Source organism: Plectropomus leopardus, chromosome 13 (assembly GCF_026936395.1).
Source record: "Plectropomus leopardus strain MGB_pleo_1.0 chromosome 13, ASM2693639v1, whole genome shotgun sequence".
Classification (NCBI taxonomy): Eukaryota; Metazoa; Chordata; class Actinopteri; order Perciformes; family Serranidae; genus Plectropomus; species Plectropomus leopardus.
The window spans coordinates 3,319,459-3,342,500 of record NC_142188.1 but is presented as its reverse complement, the minus strand read 5'-3'; the positions used below and the strand labels follow the sequence as shown (position 1 = coordinate 3,342,500).

The following is a 23,042-nucleotide window of genomic DNA, read 5'->3' as shown; positions in this document are numbered from 1 at the left end:
GTCAGTGACCTTCTGCGTCTACTTATGGCGCTGTAGGTATCCTGATGTGTCAGCTGTTTACGCTCCAGCGTGGCGTCTTGGTGATGTCATCAAATGTACATAGTGGAATGATGTCATGGTGGGATGACGCAGCACATGGCGACCAACACCGACTGTCATGATGGTTGGGATTCAGGGACAAAGTCACGGACCGTTTAGGCAAAAGAGGCACATGATGACAAACATCCACACGGGAAGCGACTCCCACATGAAAGTCGGTTTTTTGTGGGACCCGCCCGCCCTACAGGTCCACTCGGGCTCCTTACTCGATGCTGACCTTCAACGTGTCATGCATACGTGAATGGTCCTGTCCAGCCGCGTTCTCAAGCGACGCCGCGTGTGCGTGCTGCATGTGGATGCTGCAGGTGCCATTTGGCCAAGCGCCAGCGTGTAAAAACAACCCGACTAGCTCTGTCCGAGCGCGTGCTCATCTGACGCCGTCCAGCCATGTTCCAACGTCACGCTCGTACACCGAGAGCACTGACAGAGCGGCGCTATTTGACGAGTTGGGAGTAAAAAGGGGCCGGGGGTTCACCCTGAACGGGTCACCAGACTATCACAGGGCTGACACACTCACATTCACACCTGCGGCCAATTCAGACTCACCAATGCGCGCCACCTGCATTTGGACCGAGGGAGGAACACTGAAAAAAGTGAAATCTAAATATCTTAAATTGAGGCTAAATAAGCTTTTTTTGTTTATGTTTGAGCATCTCACTTGTTTCAAGTGTTTCTATCCTTTCATGGTGTTTTTAGTGTTGTACTGGTTGTAAAATATAATTTCCGAATCGTGTAGCCTTATTTCAAAGTGATGCACTGGTTACATTTCAGCAGATTTTCAAATTCAAGCGAAAGCATCACTGAAGTGTAGTGAAATTGATGCTGTTCATTAATACTGTTCTAAAATGCCTTTTGTCTCCTGCCTGATGATGCCATGATTTATTCAAGACCAGTGGTCAGGAAATGGCGGAGGAATTCTCTTCGCGGTGGTGAAGGTGAGCTGTCATGCAGACTTGAGCACATTCGAAATGTCTTGTGGACCAATCAGACTGCTTGGTCTGAACTACGGGCCACCGGTACGTTTGTGCAGTCTGTGCTTATTCACCCCAAACAGCCCATGAGCTAACTGTACAGATGTACAGTTTTCTGGAGCAGAAAATGAGGCACTCGAGGAATTGCTGCTCTTTCTCAGCAACTAAACTCAGACCTCTGAGTTTCCCCAGACTTTGTTTGTTGCTGCAGAGCAGATGTAGCAGACTGTCGGGGAGGTGGGGGTTAAGTGTCTCGCCTGAGGCTGCTGCCACCTACAGTAACTCAGTGAGTTCAGGTTGTGGCCCAGTTTTGCAGAACCACTGAGCAGCAAAGCCACAAAAAATAAGACTCACCTGAAGAAGGTGACAAAGAACTGCACCAGGTCCATGATGCTGTTGTGCTGAGAGAAAGCGATCTGTGGGAGAGAAAAGAACAAAAAGGAAAACATGATCAATTAATACATAATGAAAAGTAAAATAAAATAAATCACACATAAGAAACCCAAGAATTTTGAGAATTTTCTTATGCTGTAAAGAATAATGTACATTAGAAATGTTCAAACCCATGGGTCTATGCTATAACTACGAAACAGAACAATAACAAAACAAAACTGTTCCTCAGAATGGGACGTCTTCAAATGCTAGCTATATACTAGTATATATACTAGGTATCCTCCTGTGTCAGTTTTGGACATACAGGGATGGCGTGAAGGTAAAATACGTAATTGTTTTAGGTTTATTTCCTCAGGTTTAGGCAATAAAAGCATGTAGTTCGGTTTCGAGAAAAAAAGAAAAAAACATCACAGTTTGGCTAAAAATAGGTACAGTTACCAATGTCATTTAATGTCATATAACAATTTATCGTTAAAAAAAAAAATCTACCAGACAAATTGATAAATTACTACTTAATTATGTAACCACATATATTTGTACAAAAGACAGAAAAGCAGACAGTTATACTATTAAAAATGATTCTAATAGAAGGTATTTAGTCCTCAAATAGTTTTGAAATAAACAACTGCACGTCTCTATCAGATTGAGGAGTGACGGCTGCGTTCTTTATCTGTCGGGTAAACAGTTTTGCACAAAACAGTCCGAGTATACATTCAGCGAGTCCTTATGTAATGCCGCTTTCCCAAACATGTGTTACAGAGCTTCATGTGAAACTGATGCAATAACTGTGGAGGAACATCTCTCTTACCTGAGGCCAATGTTCAGACCTCTTACGTAAGGCCAACATTTTTATTTCTGCCAAATACATTCTCACATGTTCTCTATCTCCTTCACACACACACTCTCCCAACACAATGCGTGCCATCACCCATATGGTTTGTAGGTTGTTGTAAGATTAGCCCGTGAGAAAAAAGCTCTTGGCCTTTTGTGCTCTGCGGTTTTTCTGCAGCACTTTGTTCAACTGAACTCCGACAATCCGACTGGATGCTACAGCACCACTGAACCCGCCAACTGCACCATCCATCATCGCGCTCTGTGTGCTGGGAAACTGGTGCAGTGTGTGGCCCTCTGCTGTCCTGAGCCTCCACATCTGATACGTGTTGACTCGGACAACCTGCAGGATTATTTTAAAGGGTCAATTTACCCAAATTACAATAAAAAGAAACACATTTTTGCCTTTACGTCCTAGTAGTGTTTAGTTACACAGAGAGCTGCATCAGAGTGCTGAGATTTTAAGACATCAGGCTCTGAATTATTTGCCTCAATGTGCTATACAATGGAGGTAAATTGTTAATGCTCCTCAAAACATAAAGGCTATTTTAACCTTCTGAAACCTGGATCAACATCAGTGTGGAGATACCTTTCACAAGTATTTAAACCTCGAAGCCTGAACAAACTGGATGGATTTTTCGGAAAAAATGGTAAAAACTAAGGCAATGAGCAAGTTAGGAATAAATAATAATCAAAATTAAAGAAATTTAAAGAAAATGACGAGCTCTCTAGAAGACTGAAAGAGACTGCAGAGGAGCTGGACCAGAAAGATGATGCGCTGCGAGAAAGTGAAAGACCGTAGGAGGCCAGGTACGCAGAAATGAAGGCGCTCAGCGATGACAAAGCGGGGAAACTCGAGAAATACGAGGCCCAAGAAGTTCAGCTACAGAACGAGAAGGAGGAACTGGAAGATATGTATCTGTCGCCGAACAAAAAGAAGAGATTTCCTTGGTTGACAGGACAGCAGAGGGCCACCTCCACCATTTACATGAAATTTTCATTGGAGCGCGTGTACGTGAGTGAGTTTATATGTTTGTTCGTGCTGCTCACACACTGTGTTTTGATATAACATTTCATCTACATGTAAAATATCTTCCAGGATCCAAACTCTCTGCACGCACTATCTGACTTTCACAGAAATAAACGACTACGTCAGCTGTAGTGCAGCCAGGGAGCTGCGAGGGCCCGTTCATCGCTGCTTGCAGCTTTAATTCACTGATCAGCTTTTGGCTTTTTATCAGGTAACTTATTTGGTACCAAAGTTTGTATCTTTTTACTTATAACTTGGTAACGGGGCCTTTTCTTAGGGTCAGTAGGGTTAGGATTAGGGGAAGGAGGCAAATGGTAAGGTGTAGAAAAAAAACAATTCATCATCGCCCCTCCCATCTGCCCTACTGGCATCCTGACGCTCCTTTTACATCACCTTTGGCAGCGTTTGTGGCATATCATAAAGAGGCGACAGATTCCTCCCAGCCGTCCGCCAGCACACATTTGGATTTAAAATCTACACTTTACAGTTCCCAACATAGTTTACAGCGAGGTGTGTGACTGGCCTGACTCACCAGAAGGTTGTTTCTGGGATGATATTTCATATTTTTCTTAAATTAGGAATTCAATTTGTGCTTTTCAAATCACATTTTCGTTCATTTCTGGCCTGATGAAACATTTTGCAGAATGTAATTTATGTTAGTTTGTGACTCATTGTTGCTGCTTATCTCGGTCAGGACATTCTTTAAAGGAAGGTTTTTTAATCTTAATGAGGCTCCCAGGAAGTTTTATTCACCTTAATGGTACTGCGGCTTCAACAAAATACACAGAAAAGGATATCTCAAAACCCAAGCAAATGAAACCAAAGCTATCTGAATGAAGAAATACCACCATCATGCATAATTATTTTTATTGTATTTTACTGTTTATAGTGTTAGATGTTCATTATTACCACTCTCACATGTAAAGCACTTTGAGCGGCATTTTATGTATGAAAGGTGCTATAGAAATTAAGATTATCATTATTATTATTAATATTATTAGCATGGGTAGGTAGCAAAATATGTCTTTTTATGTGGTTGAGCTGAAACTTCTAATGTAATGCGTCTTTTATGTCAAATTAAAGTCACATTTATCAGAAAAAAACATACTTTTTATAATGTATGTTCAAAATTATGCATATTACACTATATGCTGCAGCATGAAAATAAAATAAATAAATGAAGTCTTAAGCATATTTCCACTTGTTTCATCAGCATACACACCCACACATCACCTCTCACCTCGTCTCATCTCTCAGCACAAACCTCTGCAGTCTGTCTTCATCAGCAGCCGTGTGTGTTTGTCTGTAGCTGTGTTTGCGTGTGTCAGAGAGTGAGAGATGCACCCTGCTGCGGCGGAGCAAAGTTTTGGCCCTCAGCTATGAAAACTCCTGAAAAGCCTCTGTTGTCCATGTTTCAACTCCCTCACATTAATAGGATTATTTATTACAGACATAATTGATTTTCCATTCACTTTACTGGCCCGTAGGACGAAAAACAGAGTTTTCTGTGAGAAGGATCACAGACCTCTGATGCCTCGTTTCCTCACACAGTTACAGGAAGATGTGCAGTCTGAGATCGAGATGTTGACTTTAGGCAAAAGAACGAACCGCAACGCGAACTCTCAGGGCGAGTCACACACACTTTGTTGACCTCTTATTGACCAATATCACGCTTTTTTTTCCTATACTGACAGCAGTACTCAGTACTCAGATCTTTTACTTAAATAAATTACATAAACATAAAAAAGCCTTCATTACAAGTAAAAGACCTGAATTTATTTATTTAGTTATTTAAGTAAAAGTTAAACTTTTATGCTGTCATTTTAATGTTTTTGTGTTTACGTAACATTGAAAGTTTCATCTTTTGGGGGGATGGAGGCTGCAAATAAGTCCACTCATTTTTTGTTTTGTTTTGTTTTACCTCTCCCTGCACTGTATACTGCGTTATTTTTTGTCATTTTGTATATTTTTCAAAATTAACTTTAACGTTACTTGAATTTTTAAATTTCATGCCATTTTCCACTTCTGCGTCACTACACTTCAGAGGGAAATGTACTTTTTACACCACTACAATTATTAGATAACTACTTTACAAATTATAATTTTTATGCACAAACCATATGGAAATATACAAGTGCAGGTGCAACAATTAGTCGATTAATTAGAAAAATTAATTTGCAACTGTTGCTGTCATCGTGTAATTCATTTTTCATGCAAAAACCATTTTATGGTTCCAGCTTCTCATATAAGCATTTGTATATGAGGACTAGCTGCTTTTCCTTTTAATTATTTTGATTTATTACATTTATTCAAACTTTTTTGCATGTGTACTTTTAGTTTTAATACTTCAATAAATTTCCCTGAAATCAAATGTAATTTGTCAAGTAGATTTTACAGTACGCCAGTTTCATTATTGCAAAAGTTTTTCCTCTTCTTACAGTGTTTATTTGGTGTCATATCTCTAGTCTTTGCACACAATACAAATCCTGCCCTTATATAGTGTTTAGGGGCGTTAGCTGTGCTGACAGGTGACTTATGATCAGGTGGGATTCAACACTGAGCACAGCTGATCAGAGCAGATTTGGGTGGTTAAGAGCATTTGGTGCATCTGGAGGTGACTTCTCTTAGATCTTCTCTAAGAGGAAATTTAAGAGAAAATATATGAAAAATTTAAGAGAATGTTTCTGCGTGAGGCCCATTATGATGCCACGGTGGCGTCCTTGAGATATCAAGTTCCTTAATGAAACAGACGGACAGCCATTGGCGGCACCAAAAAAAAGCATATTTTAAATAAAGTCATGTACGTTCATTATTTTCACAATGAAACACATTTTGCAATCTGCAGCGTGCAGACGTCGGATGACATTGAGTTCGTCTTCCAGATTACTGTGGATGAGGACATCAGGTGTAATTGTTTACTCAGCTGTCAAAGTCTTTGTCTTAAGTGCAAAACAAAGTATTAGGATCTTTTATGTTCCTAATGATAAGACTTAACTCGAGACGTCTTTAAATGCATCTCGGCGAGCTTTTCACAGGAGAGCGGCCCTGTCAGGCAGATCTGCACTTTTTGATTCATTTTCGTTTGTACGTTAAGAGGTGAACAATATTTCATCCTAATTGGCTTTAAAAAAGACTCAAAGTCTTAGATATTCCTTTTTTAAATTTACAGATGAAGTGAAAGTGTCAGAGCTAATAAGCATGTGACATCAGCTGACCTTTAAGACTGCCAAAGATTTGTTTTAAAACCCCGAGCAGCACTGCCGCTAACAGCGACTACAGAGTATAAAAACCCAGATCACAGGCATCACGGTACATTTGACAGCAATATATTTCAGGCATGTTCGACGTGGGGATAGCTTTAAATGGCCCTAATAGCCGGAAAGGCTGTGTCTTTGTCTTGGGCGAATCCTCTGAGACTAGTTGGGAGGGGAAAAGAGAAAGAAATGGGGCAGAATGGGCTTAAGAGGTTTACCGGCATTTGTGCAGCAGGTAAAATGGCCTGACAGTGAAAAACCTGCAGAAAAGCTGATTTGGGTCCGCGGGGACGCAGCATTAATACAGGCATCAGGGAGAAAAGAGCCTGGCTTTGCATTCAGGCTTCCAATGCAGCAACTTACATCATTACCTCCTGACAGTATAAGGAGCAATCATGAGTGTGCACACACACACAGACACACAAAGAAAATAAATATGTGCAAATGTACTGGAAGAAAATGATATTAAACATACAAAAACTACTCTGCAGCTATTCATTCAGGTGAGATAGCAAAGCACAGACTGTCACAGCGGACAGATTGTGAACATTATAGTCAATTAATACACACTCAAACATTCCTCCTAATTTATTCCCCCAAACACACACACACACACTCACAAACTCACACACACACTCTCCAGTCCCACACCGACTCCAGCCAACAGCTATCATTTAAATTTACAGCAACTGCAGTCGTTAAACACAACTATAATCAATAAGCTGTTTAGGCCACACCCTTTTCTTCCTGATGCAAACCACTGCAGAGCCACACACACACACACACACACACACACACACACACACACACTAAGTTTTGTTCCCACTCAGACAGTGTCACAGAGGTGGTGAATCACTTCTGTGGTCATTTCAGAAGCTACAATTTTTGTTTGATTTGTTAAAACAAACTAAATTCTGTCTGTTCAGAGAATTTATTTTAGATATATTTTAAATATAAAAGGCAGTGCAGGATTTAACCGTTGCTGCAGTTACAGCAAGAAAGAGTACAATGTGATGCGGTGCTCAAAAAGTCCGAAAAAGATTGTGAAAGCAAGCTTAACGTGTTTTTAAAACCATCTATAGTGCACGGTACAAGTGCATTTAGGACATGTCCAACTTCACTTTTGCCAGCTGAATGACGCAAAATCTGGGTGCAAAGGCACAAGAGGCAGCACGGTTGTATTTATTCCCTTAAATCATAATAGTTGTGTTGTGGGTGTAACATTAATTTGTCAGTGGACTTTGACTTCTACGTATAACACACTAGGTGTCGCCCTGTGTCTGCTGTTGACGTTTGGCGAGGCTGCAACCAAAGCTGGGACATCAACAACAGCGCATGCTTAATATTACGCTACAAAGAAAAGGGTGTCTACGTTTGAAAAAAAACAGCAAGAAAAAAACATCATAATTTGGCTCAATATTCATACAGGAAGTGAGCTCCCAAGTAAAAGTGCGGGTTAGTTGTACTCCAGCTTGTTATAATATGTCTTTACAGCAGCGTTTCAGCCTGACCAGCGGCGTATCATACAGCCGCAACAGGTTCCATCTGACCATGTTATCAACAGACGCCGCACATTAGAGTATCATACTGCCGTGCCAGGAGCCGTCCAGCCGACCAGCAGTGTATCATCACACCACGAAAGGTTCCTTCCAGCCATCATACAAACTGACACCGTCTGGCATATCATACAGCCACAACATGTGACTTCTGGCGTCAGTATCTTATGCCAAAATCAAAGCAGCTGCATTTGATGACTTCAGAATGAGAGCGGGCTGGCTGCACCGTGCATCATGTTGCACCGCATGTAAGATAGGACCCTTTATTTTCTACGAATCAATAGGGTGTTGGTCATTTCTCATCAACTTTTAAGTTCAATGCATTTCGGAAATGCATCTGAAGTTTAAGAAAGTCTGTGAGAGTTTATGATCATTTAGCCGTAAGACATTTTCAGTTAAATCAATACACAGAAGAAGTGTTTGCCACATGTGTATCCTGAGCTTACTGGAAATGATTAAGATGCATTCTTCAGTATATTCACCTCCAAGATTGAAACGACTGCAGTGATAGGCAGATAAATGTTAGTAATGTAATAAACCAAGTGTTTAATGTGGAGTTTGGAGCTGCTGCGGCTCAGTGTGATGAGTCTAACTGCTGACACAGAGCTGGGCCTGATACAAAATGCAACTGGAGGAAGAAAGGGTCCGAAAAATGACTACAGACGGGAATTATCTGACTCACAGACCACCGAGATAATGTAAACATTATAGTAGAAACAAAAACAGCTTTATTTCTTTTCTACAGAATATAATGGTTGCGAGGTCAGAGGTCAGATGACTGTTCAGGGGGATATTTTTGTAATCTTGAAGCTAGAAGTGCAATTACAACAGGAGAGAGTGCGAGAATAACAGAGAGGGAGTGAGCGGGGAGACGGAGGTAAAAGATGAGAGGAACAATGACGTAAAACGGACTCTAAGGACCCCGCTTCTACAGTCGAGTCATTACTGAGGCCTACGGTGGCCCTCTGGGTACAATCCCAGGAGCTGTGACAGCAACGGGCTGCTTTTTATTTCCCTAACCCTGAAACCACGGGCTGCTTGTTAAAACCTGGAATGAAAGAAAGTGTTTGGCTAATCAATAACGTAGAGGGGAGAGAAGTGCTGAAGTACGACGCAGGTGAAAAAAGAGATGAAAAAGGAGAAAGAAGCTGAAAGATGAGGGGGGAGCAAGAAAGAGTACGACAGTGGCTAAATATTATCAGTTCATTTACTCTCCTCTTCAGGGCTCAAACACAGAAACACAAGGCTGGAAAACCAGTTCATCACTGGGACAACACTTTTAGACTCTCACTCATAACTGCAGCAGTTTAAAGGAGCATCTCCCTAAAGGTTCGTACTCTGCACACTAGTTTAAAATACAGCTACACTGGACTCTCCGAGCTGTTTTTTGGGCTCAAACCTCAAACCACAACCAACAGTCGGGTTTGGTCCACCGACACACTCACTCTGCAAACCACAGATACATTACAGTTGCATTTTTCATACGTATGCAGCATGCTCTGATGCCAAGTCGTCACATATCGCCACTTTGCAGTGGACGTCTACATAATATGTTCTAGGTATCGGTCTGCATCTGCTGTTGACATTCTGGGATGGCGCTACCATGATCTCAACACAAGCACGTGGTGGGATGATGCTGCACGTAGTTACGTTGAGGCAACAAATGCACATGGCAGGATGTCAACAAAAACACATGCTGGCACTGGTGGTTAGGGTTCGGCAAAAGAGGCACACATTAAGGTGTGAAAAAAAATCAGAACAGAAGCGAACACTGGACTCCTGAATGAAAGTCCTGGGTTTGCTGGACCCATCAGCCACCCCTCCCATCCGTCCGACGGGCACCCTCACACTTACTTTATTACATTGTTATTGGCAACGTTTCAACTTGATGCCGTCCTGCAGCATTTTATGCAGACACGTCAGGTTTCATCCAGCCGTATTCTCAACGGACACCAACTGTTTGCATATCAGGCTGACTAGTGAGGCGCCGGTCGGTTTAATAACACCGCAAATCACTCTGTCCAGCTGTGTTCTCAGCTGTCATGCAGACACAAAACGTGGCTTTTGACATCCGGGATCTTACGCCGAAAGCACTGCAAAAGCACTTCTGAATGAGAACGGGATGGCGGATTGTGTGACACCTTGGTGAAATGCCTGCAAACTGCTGCAGACCACTGTTTAAGACCAACAACCAATGCAGTGGTGTTTTAGCTTCATCATGACTGAATTTTCAGCAGCTTTTTAGCCACCAAACATGGCAGTTTAATAGCAACCAACTGCTCTCCACTAAGAAAAGTGCCACTAAAACTGTTCTGCATGAGACATTGCTCTATTTCTCACTGAGATAGTGCCATCAAAACCTGGTATTTTAAGCCAAAGACAAATCATGTCCAATTGATTATAACCAAGTGGCTTTTTTTGGTGCCTCAACATTAGATAAAGATAACCACAGCATGCTTAAAATCCAAAGTTTCAACCTATCTTCTACATAATAATGTGCCAATGTACAAAAGTAACTTACTCGTGTTTGCAGAAATACACAATCCCGCATGTGGTAGTTGGGTTAATTTCACACGTGTTTCATTGTCAAAGATCACACAGTCTCTCAGTAATAAGGCAGGAATATATGATTGCTCATATCAGCAATTTGTGTTTAAATCACAAATAATTCCTTCAAATTACCCATTCTATGCTCAATAAATGTAATTCTTCAAATTTTGTCACTAATTCATTCAAATAAATAGCTCAACCTTGAAACGCTAAATTGTAGAATCACATTAATTAATTTTCCTGCCTTTAGCGAGGGATTTTAAAGACTGTTAACACATTTTACTGCTAAGCAGCCAAAACCTGAAGAGTCAGATGGCTTATGATGCTTCTTGCCGGGTGGTTTGAGTTTTCCCTGTCCAACAGTCTTTAAGTAGTTGTGGGTATTCGTACAGAGCTCTTTAAATCTGTGAATTTCAGTGAAACATATGACTGGTTTTATTCCTGGACCATGTAATAACGTTTAGGACACGTGTTTACATAAGCATGTTAAAGTGAATTCCCCAGGGACTGAAATGTGTTTACCACACTCTCTTCCTGAGGATTTGCGTATTCATGAGGACCTAATGACCAAAGTGAGGCAGTTGCCAAGTGCCGCCTCCACCTACATGCTATGCAAATGAGCCCAGCGCCGCCATATGTGAGCACTTGTTAGGAGAGCTCGCAGACGCAGCTCCTTTTAAACAGGTGCCCGCTGCTGCATCAATCTGCAGCTCAAACACACCAGCAACAAACTGCTGCGAAAAACACAACATGATCTAATCCCACAACACTCACAGAGCCGCTCCACTCGTCACTCATTAGCTGGATTTTCATTGTGTTTCATTTCTGCTCACTGTTGAATGTTAAAGTCTGTCAGTCGCAATCAGAGACTAACTGCAGTCAGGTGACAGAGTTAAAACTGAAAATAATTACCTGTAAATGTCTTTTTAAATGACATCAAAGTGTGAATAACATCTTGATGCAGTATATTACTGGATCGTATCACATAATTATATTACTTCGTAAGTGTGTAAATGAGAAATTATGTAATAAATCCATTTAAGATTTATGTAACCGGGTAACCATAGTACTTTTTTCTTTACCTTCACGTCACTTATTATTACTACAGTAGTACTTAAACCTTTGAAACATGAGCAAATTGGTTGGATTTCTTTAAAAAAATAAATAAAAAATAACATGGGGAGAAGCAATAAGCAACTTAGCAAGACACGGTCAAAAAAGTAGCCAAAAAAAAGTTTAAAAAATACAATAAAATAGCCTAAAAAAATGCATTAAAAGAAAAAGTGCTGAAAATAAATATTAATAATTTTTTATTAAAAATTTCGATTTTTCTTTTCTGTAACATAATTTTTAATAAATATAATTACAGGTATAGTTCTTCAAACATTTTTCACTTTTTCGTCCCATCTTTTTCAAAACAAATTTTCCGGTAATTTTCTTGTCACCTTTTACTAATTTTTTTTTTTGCAATTCGTGGGAAATTTCCTGCCAACTTGGTCATTTCTGTTTCCTCCATGCTTTAGAGAGAAATTACACCCATCTGTTCAGGTTTCAAAGAGTTAAATAGCTTGTAACAGTCATCTGAACACGGCACAAGAAAAGTATTTGATGAGTTTGAATGATAACAGGCTTAAAATAAACCTAAATTAAGATGAATAGTTCTATTTTCAAGTATATTTTCAGTTTTCAAGATTATTTTAAGTAAAATCAATCTGTCAGATTTTAAAATGTTCCTGTGAAAACAGAAGCGTATTTTGAAGAGACAAAATTAATGCAATAAGAGTAAATCTACAAGCCGTCCTAGACCGTCCAAAACAGACGCAGGCGGTACGTCGCATGTGGTATTTAGACGTGTAAGTCCACTGATATTCGACAAGCTGGGATGAGAGCCTGTTGGCAGATCACAAGAACTCCAATCCTGCACACTGATTTCAGCCCCAGATTTCACTGTAATAAATACTCGCCTGACCCTAAAAGACCCTAAAACAGATCCGGTATTGATCCAAACGCTATCGGCCTAATTTGTCCTCATGTTGCTGATGACTGCTGTTGACTTCCTGTCTGGTTAAATGGGCACTCAGCCTTCCCGCTTCTCTGTCATCGTATGTAACATGATACTGCCTCAATTAGATGCATCAGATAGACTCTGATCATCCTCTGAGTGTGTGTGTGTGTGTGTGTGTGTGTGTGTGTGTGTGTGTGTGTGTGTGTGTGTGTGAGTGCGTGTGCTGGTCAAACAGTTAACCCTTTAAAACGTGGGCAAATGGGCCTGATGTCTTTCAAAAACATGACCCCAAAAGCAGCAAGAAATTAGATAAAATAGTACAAAAATATTACCTAAAAATTGGAAAAAACAAAGTCATAAAATTATAATAATTCTGTAATATATTTGAAAGTGTGTGATTAATTATGATAATCTAATTTGGAATATCACATGAAAATTAGCAACAAAAAAATCTGAAAAGAGGTACTTAAAAATCATAATAATTCAGTAAAATAATTCAAAATGTTCAATTAATTATGATAATTTCAAACATAGTTTTTAAAACATAATTTTTTCGCTAGCTTTTTAAGAAAGATTTTTTTTTCTAAATCTACTCATTTCTTGCAATTTGTGGGACATCTCTTGCTTATGTTTTTGAAAGAAATCAAACCAATAATCTCAGGTCTTAACAGTTTAAATATTTGTGAAAGTCAAGTGAAAGAAAAGTGATGTCGATAAGGGTTTTAAAGGGTTAACCATTTCAACTTTTATTTTAATCCAATAACAGACACTTTGTCAGTGACATGATGACAGAGGCTGTTTGTGTGTGTGTGTGTGTGTGTGTGTGTGTGTGTGTGTGTGTGTGTCAGATATCTGATTAGGAGAGGCATCCTCTTTAATGACTGCAGGCTCGGAGGATAATAAGTGACTGAGCGGCAAATCAAATCAACCGACCAATCACGGCAGCCCCGAGTTCGCCTGCAACAGAACGGCTGCTCACCTCTGACAGAAGGCTTTTAATCAGCTGGCCTATAGGCTGTGATGCATGCTGGGACGCAGAGAGAGAGGCAGAGGATGATGAAGACTTGAGACGAATCGTGTTGTTCGGCGAAAATGAAAAGCGAAGAATTATTGGTTTGATTTCTTGAGAAAAGATGAGGATTTAAGCAAAGGGCAAGAAATACAGATAGTAAATGAAGAAAAAGGTGAGAAGAAAATGACCTGAAAATGAGCTCGGAGGGATTATCAGATGTTTTTAAAAAAATATGGGAAAATGTCCAGAAAATTATATTAATACATTTTACGTTTAGAATTTTGTTGTTTTTTTATTAGATTTTTGTTTTGTTGTTTGTATTTTTTGCATTTTCTTAAAGTCATTTTCTTGTTGTTGTTTTTTTTTTACTTTTATTCTTTGTTGCTTATTTTCAGATAATTTTCTTTTAACTTTTCACCAATTTCTGCTTATTTTTTGTGGCCATTTCATTTCTTGTTTTGTTATTTCTTGTTCTTCACATTTTACAGTGTGTGTTTTGTCTCTTGCTGTCAGTTTGAATTTAGTGTCTCTGAAACATAAAGAGCAGAAACAAAGGGCTGCTCGTCGCTGTTATTACAGTCCTTTCTTGTTGAGATAAAATTTTCTGCTAAATTACAAACAGAGATGTTCAAATTAGAAACAGTCACGGGCTCGAGTCATACAATTTCTGGCTAAGTTAACAGTTAGTTCCTCCAAAACAGGAAGATGAAGAGAGAAACTGGGTCATGTTCCCATAATGTTTGTGGGCTCGATCAATAAAACATGACTTTTTGATTAGAAAGGGATCCAGGCCAGTCCTAGTTTGTGGAAAAATGGTGTCAAAATTAACAAAGTTACAGTGATGATCTGTATTTTGTCTGTCATATATCTCGCAACTGTGCTAATTTTGATATTTCTATTCCAATATAATAATAATAATAATTACCTATATACCCCTGACACTCTGCCTGGTGGACCCCGAACATTTTGTAATTCTCTATAAAAAAAGCTATTAACACAGTTGTTTTTGTACCTTTAGTATACATAAGGTGCCAGAGTGCATGAAATAACCTCAAAATAGTCCTTGTTGTCCTAAAATCCTAGACACGTCCTAAAATCACAAATGTTTTGAAATGCTAGAAAAGCCCAAAACTCCTTGCAAGTATTTAACTATATTGTGCGCCTTTTTATCATAATGGTGCTTGTCTTGACCTTTGTACATACAAATGTACACAGTATACAGTATAAATGTGGATTAATGTACATTGAACCTTTGACCCCAAAAGTCCAAAAAACATCCTAAAATCCTTGAAAAGTCATGATTTCTTAGAAATGTCCCAAAATCTGAGAAACATCCAAAATCCTAGAAATGTCCTAAAATCACAGAAATGTCCAAAAAATCTTAGAAATGTCCTAAAATCACAGAAATGTCCAAAAAAATCCTAGAAATGTCCTAAAATCACAGAAATGTCCAAAAAAAAAACTAAAGTCCTGGAAACATTTCTTGCTCCTGGGACCTCTGTCAAATTACAGAAGTGGCCCCCAAGAGAAGGTTAAATATCTCTGCCTTCACAAATGAACTATGATTAATAGATCTTTAAATTTAGTTAAAGTACGGAGTACAGGACATAAAATACAGGCATATTGGTCCTAAAATCAATTATTTTGCGATGGATTTGAAATGAACAGCTTCCAGCATCCTGAATAACGTCTGTATTGATGCTGTTACTCTGCCCGACATACATTTAAACCAGAAACATCGTGGTAAACGTTGTGGTAAACGTTGTGGTAAACGTTGTGGTAAATGTTGTGGTAAACGTTGTGGTAAACGTTGTGTCGCTGAGCGCAGGAGCGAGAGGACGGAGGTGCAAGGTCAGCGTGACAGAACCAATCAAAATCTGTTCCAGCAGAGCGACCGATTCCAACACCTCCCTCTGCCTCGCAACCAGCCCCGACCGCCGGCTGACGTCAGGACGCCGCCGGGGAAACACTCAGCGCTCACATCAGCGCAGAAACTCTAAGAGTGCGTTTTCATGGATTTCTACCTTTATGAGGACTCATTTCAGTTTTCCTGCTAGTGAGGAGGTTTGTTTTCCAGCTTTTCTCCCAATGAGGCGTGTTGTGTGTAAAGTCTAAGCGTTTTTTTTTTTTTGTTTTAATTCACAGAAACGTTTTCTGGAAAACCGTTTTCCAAAATATATTAGTGATCTGGGCCAAACAGGCTCTTGTGTTTTCTGTACAGTCTTTGAAACAGACTTTGAGAATCAGTGTGCATTTATCATAAGTGTCTATACCCTAAAAGTAGCCGTTTCGGTGTCCAGATTCATGTTTTTGTCTGACAAATGATTCATCAAAACTGGCTCTAACACTAAAACTATCAAAACATTTAATTTGTTCTTTCCACAACGTTTCACATCACTCAAATAAGCATTTCCTAAGTAACTTTGTTTAGGGTTAAAACCTGAGCCAACAACACATCAGCAGGAAACCAGGAAGGAAAAGTAACAGGAAAAGTACTTGAAAATAAGTAATAATAAAAATTATTATTTTTATTATTAATATTATATAATATCATATAATAAAGTTAAAAAAAAAAAAAAAGACAACCAAGAAAATGACCCACAGTCTTTTTTGGGGAAAAAAAAACCCAAACAAAACAAAAAACGCTTTTTTTTCTTCTGTAACATAATTTTGGTCATAATAATTATACTTGCCGTTTTCTGGACATTTTTCCCTTTAATTTTTTAATTTGCAATCTTTTTTAAACTTATTTTCAGGTAATTTCCTTGTCACCTTATTTGCACATTCATTTCCAGGTTGCTATTGCAAAGAAATAGAATCCACTTTGCTCAGGTTTCAAGGTTTAGATAGCTCGTGAAAGGTTGAAGTAACAAAAATTTATGATAACGGTTCGAGAAAGGGAATCTGGGATCACATCAGCTGGAGATAAAGCCTCTGTGAGCAAAAACAAACCCTTTAATGGTGAAAAAACGGTAGAAACATAGACGTTGTTTGTGCAGTCTGACCTGGAGAGGAACTTTAAATCATCTGAAATCATCAGTAATAAATCTATAAATCTTTCCGGACATCTGGCCGGTATTTGTCCAGATGTGCTGCTGTTTGCTGTTTGGTCTCTTCCTCCCTCTTTGTCCTTCACGTTCGTACGTCAGTGTTCGTGTGGAGGCTATTTTGTGTGCACCTGCGTGTGTGCGTGTGCGTGCACAGCTCCATTAGATCACGAACGATATCAGAGAGGGTCGTTACCAATTCTCAGGACAATTTCTCATCCTCGCCACGTTCTGGCATCGGAAGCCACCAAGGTCACCGGACCGGACGCCGGGCGCTTCTCATGTTACACACGAGCAGGTCTGACGCGGCGGCGAGATAGGCCTCATCGTGGTAATTATCATATCACCTTTCAACCGGCAGATATATGGAGCTCTGATAATGTAGCATTAATGGGAAATGCATATGAGGGGAGCGATCGATGGACAAATGACCCGTAACGAGGAGCAGGACACTCGGCAATAAACGCCAACATTTATACTCACAGAATCACCGCCATGCTGCAAGATGGTTAGGATTACATTTCCAAATTAGTTTTCATGTGCTGAGATTTAATACGTTATGTTTTTGGTTAAAAAAAAAACATATCAAGTAGAAAAAAGTAAATGTGGCACATTTCACCAAGTGAACGGCTGCTTACAGGTTAATATTTTAGCAGCATCAGACTGAACTGGTCAAGGTTTTATTTTTTTGCTACATAAAAAACATGAATAAATAATAAGAATGAAATAAAAAATTGCAGATAGTAACCAGCTGAAACTGGTTTATTCACTGGATTCAGCATTGCCAAAATAAAAGTGCCCTCCCCCGCTTTAAGATGGCCTTGTAGTTATGTTTTTTTGTTTGTTTGTTTATTTTTCACTTTGTTGTTTCTTCTGCACATTTTGAAAAACACTATACCTTTTCAAGTTGTTGGTTTTTTTTTTTTAAATACAATGCATCTGATTTCTTTCAGGAACAATAAAAAGGCAGCAATGTACAACTTTGTAAGACATGACCCAAAAAAAAACAGCAAGAGGTTAGTAAATCTTACACAGAAATTTTGGGAAAATTAGCAAAAAAGTAAAAAAAAAAAAAAATAGATAAAATGACATAAAAAATAGTAAAATAATAAATAAATATATATATGTATTTGTGACATAAATTTTAAATATATAGATTTGATTTTTTTTTTTACATTTTTGAAATATTTTAACACTATTTTTTTCTCATAACTTTATTCATTTCTTGATGATTTTTTGGGTCATTTCTTGCAAATACGCACATTATATTTTTACAGTTGAAACATGTGAGTTAAATATTATTCATAAATCAAACTGTTCAAAATCACAGATGGGGTCATTACATGTCTCCAGGAGTGTTTCAAATCTGTTTCACTTTTATCTGAATGTAACTGAGCAGCTACTGTAGTCCCTCCCCTTTATCATCCCCATCATCTCTCCATTCATCAGTCCATCCATCCTCTGCTTTATGTCTCTATCTGTCTCCACACCTGCTGTCCTTCTCCCTCAATCTGTCACTAAAGCATTCTCCACGTCCTCATCGCTGGATATTTTGACCGTACGATCGTCTCAGCATCAGTTAACCAGCCAGCCCGTCTTTAACTCTCCCTTAATTTCTCCATTCTGTCACTTCTTGACTCCATCCGTCAGCACGCGCCCCGCTCCCCGCACGACAGTCATCTTAAAATATCTCCGCTAAAAGTCGACTTCAATTTAATGGATCATAAGGCTGCGGCGTGAATATTCAGTGTGTGCGGCCACCGCCTGGAGATTTAATCCGGTGCTGCATAATTGATGGAGAGACATTGGGAAACTCACAGATCATTAAATGTGATAGCAGATTTGCCAAACACTTTTCAGAATAGTTTATGCTCAGCGTCCTGTCAGGGCGATATGTTTTGCAGGAAGACAGCTGGAGATGATGGTGATGTTTTACCTTCTCATCCAAACACCTAAAACTGACTCGCTTAAGCAGAGGACTCGATACATTGCCGGTAAGTCCCTGGATTTTTTTTTTTTTTTTTCAGTTTTAGCAAATTATAACACATCGTACCTTTAAGGAAACACTTCACCCCAAAATGTAAATTCAGTCATTATCTGCTCACCCTCATGCTGATGGAAAGTCGGGTGAAGTTTTTGACCCGACCAAAACCCTTATTTTTTTAATGAGTTGATACTAACAGCACTTATCACTTTGTGGTTTTATTATGAACCTAAGTGTGTTTTTAGTTTGTTCTGATTATTCTAGCAATTATTTTTACTTGAGGACGTCCATAATTCTATTTTTAATGATTTATATATTTTTTTTTATATTTTTAATATTTTTAATTTATATTTTATCTTATATATATATATATATATATTCTTCTTATATATAAGAAAATAAAAAATCCCTCCCTCCCCGAGCCCCTCACCTGGATCTTGATTGGCCAGCTGAAGTTGGACACGTAGACGTAGAAGGTGATGTTGTGGTGGAGTCTGAAGTTGAACTTTTCACAGGAGAAACTGTCCCGGTGCTCCTTGATGTTGGTCTTCGCTATGATCGGCATCTCTTCCCCCGAAATGGTGCCAGCTGTGAACAACAAGGAGCAGTTTGTGAAAAATACAACACAACAAAGTTTAAAAATGAATTAAATGCAATAAAATAATCAAGCACAGACATATTTTGCCATTTGAGCTTGTCAGAAAGGTTCAGCGTCTGTGTGGACAGTTTATACCCAGTCTTTAGTTTAGTTTAGTTGAGTTGAGTTTTACTCAATTAAAAACTGCATAAAATCCAGATGAATAAAAAAAGTGTCACAAAAATGAAGAAAAAAACAAATAAATAAACAAAAATCCGCACATTCACATTTTTCAGAAAAATGCAACAAAAGATAAATGACAACACAGAACAGAAAACGTAACCAGCCTGTAAACATTCAACCAATAAAAACAAAGAATTACAAAGAACACAATACAAAGTTTAAAGGAAAAAAAATAATTAAAATATATATATGTATAATGAAATCTAAGTAATTAATACCCTGCCTGAGATGAATGCTTATGTCAGATGCTCCCTGTAATTATCAGACATTTGTGGCCATTTTCAGGCTGTTATTCTCTGTCTGATTCTGTTTAGCCAAAAACACATCTTCCCGTCTGTTTATTGATTTTTATTCAAACTAAATTTCTAGAAATGTTACTATATTGAACACTGAGAGAAAAATCTATGGTTTACAACAACAGAAGGTGCAGTTCAGGTGGGACTTGGAAGATTTAAACTGGGATTAGGATAAATCTCTTGAAAATCTCACTCTGCTCTCAGCTTGTTAAGGCAACAACAGGGAAGGAAAGAAAACAACTTTGCAGTTTGAAACTCTGCAGCGTCAAACACAGCGAAAACCAGCCGAGCTGCTTCCACTCTGAGCGTCCTTGTAAAGATATTTTTACACAGAAAATGGTAAGTGAGCAGGTTGAGTGAAAACAGTGGCGTTTCGAAAATGTCACAGTGTGCCTTTTATCTCACGCAGGCAAATTATTTTGGTGACACCTCGCAGTAATTCATTGCGAGCTTGTAAATTCCTCTCAGCGCTCAAGTGGTCTGATTTCAGTCTCCTTCAGAGCACTATCAGCACTTCTGTGTTAATGGCCGACTTTTTCAGACATTGTGAATAAAATATTCCACCTCCTGCTTTATCAGGGCCATTAAACACTCTGTAATAGTGTGCACACAATCTCACACACACACACTCACATGCACGCACACACAAGGCCCACAGTCCCAAACTGAGGAGGCTCCGGGCCCCAAGACACCGAGTGGTGAAAGCAGAGTGCTTTTATCTTAATTGAAATCAGGAGGGAAAATGTATAAAACAGCCTAATGCCAAAATTCAAAATAGCTTCTGATGTGTTTTGTCAGGAGGGGGAATCCCCGGGAGGCGAGCAGGAAGTGGATCTGACCATTTTACTTGAGGACACTTGGCCACCAAAGAAAGATACCGACAGTGGGATATCTTCGCAGGCCGAGCGCTAAACGACAGAGATTTGGAAACAATCAACGGCTGTATCAAAAGCAAATTACATTTCATATATTACAGCTCACTCTCAGTATCATTAGACAGCAGTGAGACATCAGGAAATGTCCAATTAATATCATGAATGGTTTGGTTTGAAAACATTGCTTTTAGCTGTTTTTTGTAGTTATTTGTTTTTTATTACAGCTTCTGGAAACGTGGCTTTGAATAGTAAGAACGCACAAAATATGTCAAAGTTGAGCATCTCATTAAGTGTCTACAAGAATCTGAGTGAAAACAAATGCACCCAACTGTTAGAAAACCGAGCTCAAAAAAGCTTACTTTGAGGAAACCAGAATTTCTCCATGCTGTGTTGGCGAGGCAGATCACGTTTCGATTGACACCTCCTTGGACCCTAAATTAGTCTCTCGTCTCCACGACGACAGCCATGGAGCAAAGCAGAGGCGGCGTGGTGCAGCTCTATCTGTTCCTCTGACTCTGGCTGTATTCCTAAATCCAATCTGACGCTCTACACTTAAATGAGAAAGCTGTTGTTCGAAGCCTCAGAGATTAACGGTTAACCTCATTAGTGTTCAAAAGACGAGTTAAAGGACTCTATCTGTGCATCAAAAATGAATAATAACTCTACATTTTGACTGCTGGTCAGAAAGTGAAAGGTGCAACTGTGGACTCTGGAAAACTGTTGTGGGCTTTTTAATGACATTTGAGCTAATCAACTGATTGTTAAGCAAGAAAAAAGTACAAATTAATCAGTAAAAGAAAATGATACACTCACTGCAGTCCTAAAGTCTCTTAAACAGAGATTATAACAGTAGCTGCTGCGGAGCAGTTTTAGCAGAAAGCAGCAGACAAACTGGAAATGAGGGGAATTCTGTATCACAACCTCAGACATTTGGGGCGAGTCACTATCCCAGTGAGCTACACGGCCAGAGAGAAACCAGAGATGGCTTCACACTATGACTGAGCCGACCACCAGGGGGCATGATATCAGCTGTCTGCGCATGGAAGCCAGATTTCAAAATTCACTTAGATGTTCATCATTTCTTTTTACAAGGATTGATTAGCTTCATATGTTAAAGAAAACCTGATGTTTAAAGATGAAATTATCCCCACAGACTGCAACAGTTTACACGAGGTCAGAATTCAAAATGCTGTCAAAAAATCAGTTTTTGAGATAATATTCTGAAAGGTTACACACTTAATGTACCATGACAGCAAAATTGTGTCTTTTTTCATGAACCTTGAAGATTTATTTAGCAAGAACTTGTAAGTATATGTTTACAGCTCTGTTTACAGTAACATTTCTCTGCACTGTAGGCTCAGTTTTTGATAAATTGAAAATCTGTGAGGATTGTTTGTGTAGGTAGTCTGAAGACGCCCTGGAGCCAGTCTGGTGTCAACTGAGCAAATCATGTGGGAGGACATAGGTTTAATTAGTTTTACAGATTTTGATAAAAACAGAGTCTAATTTGTACCACAGTGAAGTGTACAAAAGTTTCTTCATAATTGGGCCAACATTTTGGTTCAGAGCTGTAGCACGTACAAATGATTTGTTATGAACTGTCAAACTTTTTAGACAATTTAGACGGTTGCTGTTGCACCACGATGAGAACTACTGGCTTGTATTTGCAGCTCAGGAATACTGACACGGGACTGGATCTGTGTGCAAAGTTTGGTTTATTTTTATGAATGGGAAGTTGGATTTCCTCGAAATAATAATTAGAACATTGAGGAAAAACTTTGCTGTGCAGCAAAAAGTAAAAATCACGTTGGTTTATGTTAGTTTTGTAAGGCCTGTTACTTTTTTTTTCGACTTCCCTGACATAGTTGGTGAAACACAAAATGCCTAAAATAAAATCAACCAAAAACGATTTTTAAGACAACTATAAATACATGAACACGTTCTCTACCTGTTGAGCTCAAAGACCAAGTGATGTTGAGGTTGAAGTTGTTCGAGGCGTTGATGGACATGTCGAGGTTCTTGTTGGCCTGCAAGAAAAGAAAAAAGAAACCCACGCAGTTACAGTCGGGTCACTGAGGCGGACGTAACACTTGTGGACAAACTGATTTTGATCTGAAGCAGATGGAAGTTGAACTTTGCTGGAAAAGAGTTAATTAAGTTTAAAGATGCATTCAAACACAAGCAAATTCTTGTTGCTTGGTTTATTTATTGACTGCTCTGCAGGTCACGTAGTTGTTGGACTTCTCCGCGGTTGTTTTGCTGACCTTTTGTACTTTTCTGTGCACATTCATGAAGTCCAACAGGAGAATTCTTTGCTAA

General features: G+C 39.0%; 1 protein-coding gene across 3 annotated transcripts in view; it reads right to left on the bottom strand.

The window, feature by feature from the left end:
- atrnl1a (attractin like 1a) overlaps window positions 1–23,042 on the bottom strand; it is a 293,068-nt gene that overhangs the window by 133,347 nt on the left and 136,679 nt on the right. For all 3 annotated transcript variants that reach the window (XM_088086416.1, XM_088086417.1, XM_088086419.1), the window contains 3 exons: window positions 22,672–22,750; window positions 19,163–19,320; window positions 1,425–1,486 (listed from right to left, as the gene is read on the bottom strand). In XM_088086416.1, coding sequence (XP_087942542.1) covers window positions 1,425–1,486; window positions 19,163–19,320; window positions 22,672–22,750 — 299 coding nt within the window. The remainder of the gene's footprint in view (window positions 1–1,424; window positions 1,487–19,162; window positions 19,321–22,671; window positions 22,751–23,042) is intronic.